Source organism: Atta colombica, unplaced genomic scaffold (assembly GCF_001594045.1).
Source record: "Atta colombica isolate Treedump-2 unplaced genomic scaffold, Acol1.0 scaffold83, whole genome shotgun sequence".
In the NCBI taxonomy this organism is placed as follows: domain Eukaryota; kingdom Metazoa; phylum Arthropoda; class Insecta; order Hymenoptera; family Formicidae; genus Atta; species Atta colombica.
Window position 1 is genome coordinate 2,178,396 of NW_017259576.1, and position 10,227 is coordinate 2,188,622.

Consider the following 10,227-nt stretch of genomic DNA (forward strand, 5'->3'; position numbering starts at 1 on the left):
CTAATTTCTATCATTCTTGCAACTTTATCGAATTTAATTTCATTTCGATTCGATTCTATTGATGTCAAAATAATTGCTCCAATATACTTGTATAACTATCATGAATTGTATTTTCGTGTTACACATTTCATTGACAAGCATTTCATATTTTTATTGAGTGTTTTATGTCGATACTCGAATCCGATAAATATATATATATATATATATCCATTGGAGTAGATTAATTCTCCCCTAATATTTGAGTAAATCAGAGATTGAAAAGCAATTGATTGTTATTTTTAAATATGTTTTAAAAAACGAACAAACAATTATGATTTTAATTCGATTGTTTATATATAAATAATGTAACAATAATACGTACTATTTATTTTCTTTTTATACACAAATCTTTTTTCCTTCCTGCACGTAAGTCGTGAAAAAAATGGCTTTAAATAAACAATTGCAGTATCCGATTTTATCCAGATATTCGTTTTTTTATAAAAAATTTAAAAATTCACTCATTATACATATATACGCATATATCATGTAAATTTATTCGCGATAACAAATTATCATTAATTGCAATGAGATACATGAGTCACATCACTTTTAAAGATTTCGATCTATTACAGGAATAATCGTCATCTTACCAGTAATTTAGTTCACCATTTATACATATGTGTGTGTGTGTGTGTGTGTGTGTGTGTGTGTGTGTGTGTGTGTGTGTGTATGTCGACATTATTCTGATTGACTGTATTATTTCACAATTTAACGCTCAACGTCACCTTGCGACATTAGTAATACACAGTTCAGATTAATCAACGTGCTTCTTTGATATGCTTAACGAGCCTTTTCTTGAGCTTCGACGACAGGGCAAAAAAAAAGTTCACGTAGCAAAAAACACGACGCTCGCTCACCCGGACTCCCAAGTTCGCTCGTTCGTTCGTCCTCGTGAATTCGTAAATTCGTGGAGTAAGTTCGCGGAGCTGGGACCACCCTTCTCCGTTTCGATGGCACTTCACCCCTTCCAGCTAGGTCTCGCTGGACTCTCTCCTTCTCCCTTCCCTCTCTCATCGTTCTCTCGACGATCCGCTTCGCTGTTCCATCTCGAGGAGAACGAACTGGAAGTGGGAGACCAGTATCACCGCCCGCTCCACCCTGCTTCATTCCCTTCCCTCTTTCCCCGTACAGTCCCCTGCCACTACTCCTATGCCTCCCACCATCGTCGTCTTCCGCGCGAGGAGCTTGGGCGCCCCCTTTCCCTCCATCCGGACTATAATGAAAGATATTAACTACAATTTTATATCGAATTACCGCTGAAACACATTTCAAATTACTTGGGCGTAGCCGTGGCACATAGCGGAGGCGCCGAGGTTGCTTCAGCCAGGATTGGCGGGATGCTTAACGGCAACGAGCGGGATTGGCCTGGAAGTATCAGTGGTAGGGCTATCTAGGGGCGTGTCAGAATCTCGATATGGCCGCCCAGTAACGAGCGGAGGTGCCTGCCGTCCTCAGTATAGGCAGATCAGTCGTGGCAACTCGATGCACACGCACGTTTCGCGTGTACGACTACGTTCTCAGTCCTAGCCAGACCGATCGGAGCGATTCTTCGTCCGGCGAAGATCAGGATTTCGCATCTTTCTCTCGGAATTGCACGCTCGTGATTATCTAATCCGCTAACCGGAAGGCGTTGCCGTTCGAGAATCTTTGTCGCGACGAATATTCAATTTGCAAACATTTGTTAAAATTTGACTCGGTTCTATCAAAGTGATCTGGATAGTTGAATAACGCTGCGAAACGTGAACAAAGAGTCAGGTGAGTCAGTGCAGTCCAAAAGGGAACAGTGCTGATAGACTGTTATATTATCGGTTTGAAATCGGTAAGCTTAATGAAAGTTTCGCCGTCGAATGATCAATTCTGGAATGCGTGACAGGCAACCGCGATAAGCCGGCTAAACATAGACTCTCAAATGGACGCGATCGAGACAGATCAAACCAGAGTGGTGGTTGCTAGATTGATTGGACTTTGATACAAGTGATTGCTCGTGATCGTTCATCAGGCACAACTGTGATCTAGTGCGAAGGATATGTTAATGTTTAGAAATTTTTCTTTTAAAGTATTGCATCTATTTCATGGTTAAACAATTGATTAGCGAACGGTCTCAAACTTATTTCTACTTTCGTTGGTAAGATAAACACACCGAGCGCGTAATCGTGCAAAAGTGAGAGGAGAACACGCTACAAAAGTCTTATATAAAAATAATTAATAATTGAACAAGCAAGGAAAAGGAGAAAAAGAAAAGCGGAAATGGCCGACGGCTTCGCTCTTATGCGCGGCAATTATGTTAAGTGGCCAATTAGCAATTAACCAGAGAGCCGAGCCGAGCGGCCCCTTAATTGCGTCTGGGAAGAAGGTGGTAGCGAAGGTGGAGCGATCGAGCGAGCGGGAGGAAGTGCAAGGTGCATACACATTGCGACGCAAATATCTGTCTTACGCGTCATTTACTCCAGATTATTCTGCAAGATTTTCGCCTCGATTCATTCACTAAACCGCCTTCAGGATTTTGGCGATTTAAAAGTTTCGACGTCGGACACAAATCTCTAAATCTTTAAGATCGAATTTTATTGGAGATCTCTGGGTATTCATGTTCCTAATACGAATGTTCGTCACAAAAGAAGTTTCTTGACCCTCTTATTGGAAAATCAATCCTTCGATCGCGACAAATCTAAGATTGAACATCAAACAATGCCGAACAACGTGCCAATTATACGGGTAAGAGGGGAAGAGGAGTGAAAGAAATTGGGTTTACTAAGGATACAGTGAAGTGCAGTTGAAATAGAGTGAGAGGGCACGATCTCTTCCTGGGATAGGCTACGTCGTCACCGTCGGCAAGATTCTGTCTCCCGGATACCGGGCGAGTCCTGGGGTGGCGACAGAGGCACCTACAGGTGCCCGTAGCCCGAAGGAACCACCTGCGTCTACCGTGATGACGGTCCATCATCAGCAGAACCACCACGTGGCCGCTCTCAGTGGCGTCGCCGTGGCCAATAACGGTCTGAATCTCAGCAGGATGTCGGGCCTGGAGGCGCATCGGCTGGAGAGCATTGTCGATCGAAACGGCGTGGCAATGGAACGTCTATCCAACGGGCTAGATTCACGGAATAACAATTTGAATAATAACAACGGCTTAGAAAGGGGCGATGCCTCGACAACGATGCCGCAAAGGTCGAGGTTCATGATCACTGATATCTTAGGCGGCGCTTCCAGCAAGATGCATCAATCCGGGCTATCCAGCCAGGAGCCACCCGGAAGTCCACCCTCAACACCGCGAGATCTCAGTGTCAGGCATCAATCCAGAACGTCCTTGAGCAACAGCAATCTAGACGAGGACAGCGACGCAAGTCACCACGACGGCGCTTCCGTTACGTCCAATGGTAAATGATACTTTATTACACGCTTTCGAAACAGTGCTCATCGCTCGGTATAACGACATGATGAAGCCGAGGCGATATTAGAATATAGACTTTCTTTAAGTATGTATCTTTAAGTATGGAATGAGAGAGCCAAGTTCAAATCTCAGCTAAAATAATATTTTTCGCGATAAGTTCTTTGTTTTAAGATGTTTTATAACATTATTATTATTATTAAAGACAATCAATATAATTTGTGGTAATATTTCTAGTTTTAGTTTATGCTTTTCAAGTCCGACAAACCGAATCGGCATGCAGTTTATAGACTTCTATATATTAATTAAAATTTATAGATTTTCATATATTAATAGAATTCTATATATTAAATATAGAATTTTATATATTAAACTAAATAATGTATCTGTGCTTTGCATATTTGCAACATTATGAAGCATGAATTTCTAGTTTCTCTTAAACAGAAAGAAGGAAGAGATATATATTCACGGCGTAAGTAGTCTTGAAACGGAGTTGAGAAAGTTAGATTTTTGACAGATATATTGTAAAAAAAATGAGATAAAAATGAATAGACGGATCTTATAGAGAGATCTTATATATCTTTATCAAAGAACAACATTAGAAACAATCATTTGCTTTAAAATTTTATTAAATACAATAGCAATTCAGTTTTATTGCTAATTTTATTGGTTTTTTTTTTTCGAAAACAGATAATGCTCGGTTTTGCTTCATTTTCCCATATTATACATGTATCATATATTTATATATAAATACGGCATACATAATTTATTCTGCACAATCAAGTATTTCTTAAAACAATAGAGATAAACAGAGTTATATACATAAAAGGAATAATAAATGTGTAGTGTTTTTTTTCATCTATCAATAACCAAAACTTCAACTTAATTGAAAAGTATAATACTCGAATGATAATTTACAGTTACGAAATATGTGAGTATTGTGATTTCGATTTGTTCACCTGATCGTTCACATGAACTTTCACGGAGATGTCAAGGACATTTATGGGACACGGTCCGACCGGATTCAATCCAATCGGTGAAATCATGACGGCCATCGCTAGTTACGTGCATAAAGAACACCTCTCTTTCGAGAATCAGATATATCTCCTAAGATAATAAAACGTATATTTTTTTTTTCTCTGTTTCTCTCTTTCTCTGTGGGTTGCTGTGCCCATCCGACCGACAACGTTTAGGAATTCTAATGGTTCTAAATTGGAGCTCGGCATTCGAAAGCTTTAATTATGTTACCCTCATTTATTTCATTCATCTTTACTTTTCTACCTGTGCGTCGTTGTTCTCCAGAGTTCAATCCCTCGGGCTGAACAAGTGTTAAGTTGTCATAACTTTTTTGATCGGACAACGCCGAATTTCGTAAGACTTTCAAGCCACCAGTGTTACGCAAAACTCACATCCGCATACGCACAACGGAGATGCAAGTAAAACGTTAAAAAATCGATTTTTAATTACAGTGAAACTTTCACATTAATTATCCTAATTGTAAAACCTACGGGATACACGTGCAAATTATTAACTCCATGACTCGCGCAAAGCTGCGAGTATAAATGTAGATATAATGCTTGTTTGAAAAGTGTTACTCGCTACTCGATTTCTACTGTGATAATAAACGTTTCTCACACGTCGCTACAAACCGCACGGCGATCGCAGAAATCGTAGATCGCATTTTCTCTTAGAACTCGTCAGAGGGAGTTATTAAGGTGAGCTGTGCTGAGCGTATCGGCACGATTTCCGTTAATTCGTAGCTTCTTTTCCCAAGACCAATCGTCCTCCTTTTCTCTCGGGGCTTGCTTGTTTTTAAACGCGACACTCCAACGAAGCCGCTCGCTACAACGACTAAAGCTGGCTGTTTGTTCCGTAATCGGCTTATTTCCTCAAAGAAGCGCATTAGCGACAATTACGCGGACGATGGCGGTGTGATTAGAAGCGGCGACGAGTAACACTAATACTGCTTCCGCGGCACTAAATCCGGCGCTCCTTCCTTGTGAAAACATCAGCGAGCTATTAAGGCGCTAATTTTTCCACGACATTGACTCGCCGCGACGGCTCGCACCTTGCACCGCGTCGCTATTTATAACTCCCCTTAAGTGTTTCACGGACAAGACCAATGACCAGCCCCGGCGCGGCGTTTGGAAATCTCAAGAGTCACGTCATGGTAATCGATAATCGTCGTCCTTGCCTAGCTACGGTGACACGAGGGAATAGGGAAAAGTACCCGCGATAAGGGATGTTGAGCTCGAATCGTGCGACACGTACGTGCGTTCTTATGTATACATACTGTCTTATGTTTTTATTATATCTTGGATTCAATATATGATAACTCACTAGAGAATGTTAATTGAAGAAAATGTCATCTTCCGAGAAGATTTAAAATCCATCTTCAGATAAAACAAAAAGCTCATACTATTCCTTATATAATACTAAATTATAACATTTTCTCTATATCTTAAGCGATATCTGTAAAAATAAATATTTTATAATCATTATTTACAATCAAATCAAAATCCGCGTATCCATATTCGATATGAATAGTGACAATAAACGTTTTCATTATTTGTTTCTTTTGTTCCTACATGATTTTCACAATAATAATTTTTAAAGTTGAAATATAATTCTTCAAGTAATAATAAAATGATATTATATCTAAATCTAAGCCAACCAATTATTGACACATCTACCAGTAGATATTATTAATTAACACACATTACATTCAGATTAATCAAATTCGTAGATAGATATGAAGAATATATATGTATATCAGCAAATGATGCTTACTTTTTAACGAATATCGATAAAAAAGTCATATTGTACAATACAAGATATAATAAGATCCATTAGAAAGTCATCTAGTTACATGATTTGCAATTTTTAGTATGTCTATACGTTACAAGTATCAAGAAATCCGCTACTTTATGAATAAATAAACATATCAGTAAAGCTGCTTATTGCAGTCACAAGCCAACTCTTTTGACGAACGAAGCCCTAATCTATATCGAGCCATCGCGCATTGCAAAGACTTTATTCTCACAAATAACGCGAAGCATAAACCGAATATTCTTTTTTTTTTTTCGAGATAATGACCGCGTATTCGTTATTGGCGTTATCAGTCGCGGTCGGTCTCGCGTCATGACCATCGTCAATGTGTAAGTAGTGTATCTACCTTCCGTGGTACGCTGTCCGCGGTCACAGAATTATTAATGAAAGACAATTAGGAGGAGTAACGTCGATGTAATTGCTGCGCCGCACGCTTTCACGTAGATTGGCCCAAGCGATTTTTTTACGGGGCGACCCTCCCTTCCTCCCTCCCACCCTCCCCCTTCCCTCTACCGTTAAAGCCATCGTCCGACCATTCCAATTTCCCGTCTCGATTATTACATTCCGCCATAGCGCAACGGCGGGACCGAGCGACGCCGCGGCTCGTCACGGTACAAATACGATCGATCTTTCACGCGGCGTTGATTAGAAAATTATTAACGTCGGACTAACAACCAGATGTAATTGCTGACGGATTTACGCATCGATCATACGTCGCACCGAAGATACGATCGCTCGTTACCTGTTTACTTCTCGCTAGAGGATCGCGAGCCCCTAATTATCGTTCTGGTTATGTCCTTATGCGACAATTACACGCGTTTCGTGCGTCAGGCTGATGAGCGGGAAATTATCAGCGAAGTGCAATTTAAGGTAGCGACACTAATCTAATCGCGAAGCGGAACACATGCGAGGAAGTACATGCTTCAATTTGATCTGCTTCTACATCGTTATATATGTTTCACAATGTCATGGTGAAAATTGTCTTTTCGACGCAATATTTTGTCAGTTGCTTTATGCCCGTTTCCATCATGTAGATTAATTATAATCTCGATTTAATCTACTTTTCTATTTACTCTTTTTCTAATTATTAGAATTGAATTATTAGAATTGAATTGAAGCGAGACTAAAGTTAATCTATGTTGATGAAAACGAGCATTAGTCATTTACAATACCGTATATTTATTGTAACGCAAAGTATTTATTTATACTGTGTTGATAAAAATTAAAAGTTAATAATTAGGTGTTTTTTTTTCAATTAAACTTCTGTATGGTTCATCTTTTCTTTTTTTTTTCTTTTCAAACTAAAACGAAAAGAAAAAAGAGAAAAAATAGAGGAAAAATTTCAAGAACATGTTTATATTGTACATACAATATATAATCACAATTATTTTTAGTATTTATTATAGTATTTGAAAAGTAGATCGACAAAAGAGAATAGAAATCTGAGAGGCTAAAATTTCCAATTTTCTTCGAAAAATATAATTTAAGAAAATAACAATGATTACGTCACTGTAGCGTGCATCAAATTCACACGAGTATAAATATATGTCAAAGTATAATAAGTACCTCTAGTTTCTATCTTCTTTCATACATTTCTTTTAATACGGATTTAATATCGGATCAATGCACTCCATTCTAGCTGGTTGAGAAAGGTGTGAAAAAACCAATCTTTCTCAGCGCGGAATATCATTTCTTGGGCGCGTGTACGAGTCGTTTGTAAGCCGCTTAGAAAGCCAACATTCATCCCCAGGTTCACATTGTTGTCACCTTCGTATATCGGTCGGGAAGGTCCTGCCAGGGACCGGGTCGTTTCACATCCTTACGGACGAACTCGCTGACTTTTCGACGCGCGACTAATCCGAGAACCGGAAATGATTGGCAACCGTTTAGAAGTCGGCACGGATTAGTTAGCTCTATGTAAGGGACTTTCGCGAGACGAAAGCAATTTCATATCCGAAGGCGCCTTTTTGCGAGCGCCCCGACAAGCCGGCTGTCGGACTTTTGACGACACAATCTGCGTGCCGGATTAATCCACGATCTGAATATCGGAGAAGTGAGGAGAGAGATTCAACAGTACAATAATGTCGAGAACTGGAATGCCGCTGGTAGTCATCACAAATGCCAGAGACAGTGAAGACTTTGAGTGACAGATTTGAAAACGATTATCTGACAATGAGTGTCGAATAGGGATAAAGTGATAACGCAAATTGAGTAACTTAATAAGAATTAAATGTTGGACAATTATTATTTCGTAAAGTACCTTGAAAAGTAGGAAAATGTGGAGGGAATTCATTAAAGCGTAATTTTGAAAAGTAAGCTAAATGTATAGTGTCTTAAGTCACAGAAGATCTAATCATTTTATCAGAGTATAAACGTTCAACGTTGCGTTTAGCATACTCGAGATTTGGCAATCGTCACGATTTGGTGTTGCGCAGGATATCACGATAGATCTAATCGTAACGAGTGATCGCGCGGAGGGAGGGTATCGTGTTTACAAAGCGGGTGATCTTAGATTATGCGCGAATGATTAATTATTCCGTCGGAGGCAAACGTTTACGTAGGCAACAATGCGCTTCTGTGCATGTATTGTCCGATCGAGAATCTCACATGTAACTCGAATGAAACTTCCTAAAATGACTTCGAAACTATTTAAATCTCATAATTCAATCAGATGTTTTAATTAACTAAATTATTCTCTGTAATTTGACGATTATTCTTTCGAGATGGAGTGATTCAGTATCGATTCAGTGGTCAGTATCGATTTCGAGAAAGTGAGGTCAAGTTTGTCAACGCGGATGCTTAAGAGGATTTGAAAATCTTGTTAAGCAAACGCTGTGGAAACCAACCACGCGAATCCCAACAACGACAGTAAACACCTGTCGACGGTATACGTGAGGAAGTCTTTAGCGAAGTCCGGCCATATAATGCGTGCGTAAGCGACTCGAGACGCGCGTTCGTTCAAAATAACGGGGTAATTATTGCTAATATGTACCGCGGTATGTTCAGAAATTTTCGAATTATGCTTCCAACGATATAATTGCGAGCATCCTCCGATTTGAGGATAAAAATACGACTTTGGAATCGGTGTAAAAAATTTTAGGAAATAAGAAAAGATATACGCGTACGCACAAAGATATATACAACATATTTTAAGGAACATATAAAAATAATGTTTATAACATTCTCTAATATACATTTTACATAATTATATGTATATTTATCTTAGTTTTAATCATTGCAGAACCATCTAAAATTAAAAAGAGATTATTCAAGTTTTATTTCTATCAATATAGATTTCTTGGTTTAATTTATTTATTATTTTTTTAATTCTTGCAATTAGAAAAAAATAAAAAATTAAATCGAGATTAAAGTTAATATACATTGTGGTAGAAAGGAATCATTAGAGAAATATAAATATTTATGGTATATAATCTTAAGCGAATTTTCTACTTCATAAAAATCGAATCGATTTTTATGAAGTAGAAAATTTGCATTTTTTTAAAATTATTTTATATGAACGATCGTAGCTTGATGCAATCGTCGTATTTCTGTTCACTGCCTGCGTGGAATGCACTTCGAGCATTCCACGCAATGAAATTCGAGAAACATACAAGTATTACGCTCCTCGTAGAAACCTTAGGCTCATATAATACGATCTGACTATAATACTCGATTGTATTTTTCCCTATAATGTTTCTATGTAGCAATAGATTACCGTGCACTGTTATATGACACCTCGCAGTTCTTATTCTGTTATGATATGATTAAATAAATTATGAAACGATAGATGTCGAGAGCTGTTATGATTGCGCAAAATGCCGCAGATATTAATGCGATATTATGACAAGAATTATTTCATTAACGTGCGATAACACGATATTATTATTACATCGGTATCACTATTTATCTGTAAATATTATGTAATATTTATTTATCGGTTAAAATTTCCTTGTTTGTATATATATATATATATA

At 38.4% G+C, this 10,227-nt stretch overlaps 1 protein-coding gene across 1 annotated transcript in view; it reads left to right on the top strand.

Moving 5' to 3' along the window:
- Positions 1–2,939: 2,939 nt before the first annotated feature.
- The window catches only part of LOC108692937 (homeobox protein B-H2), a 30,732-nt gene continuing 23,444 nt past the window's right edge, over positions 2,940–10,227 (top strand). Inside the window, exon 1 of the mRNA XM_018201518.1 lies at positions 2,940–3,413. Coding sequence (XP_018057007.1) covers positions 2,966–3,413 — 448 coding nt within the window. The 5' untranslated portion in view covers positions 2,940–2,965. The remainder of the gene's footprint in view (positions 3,414–10,227) is intronic.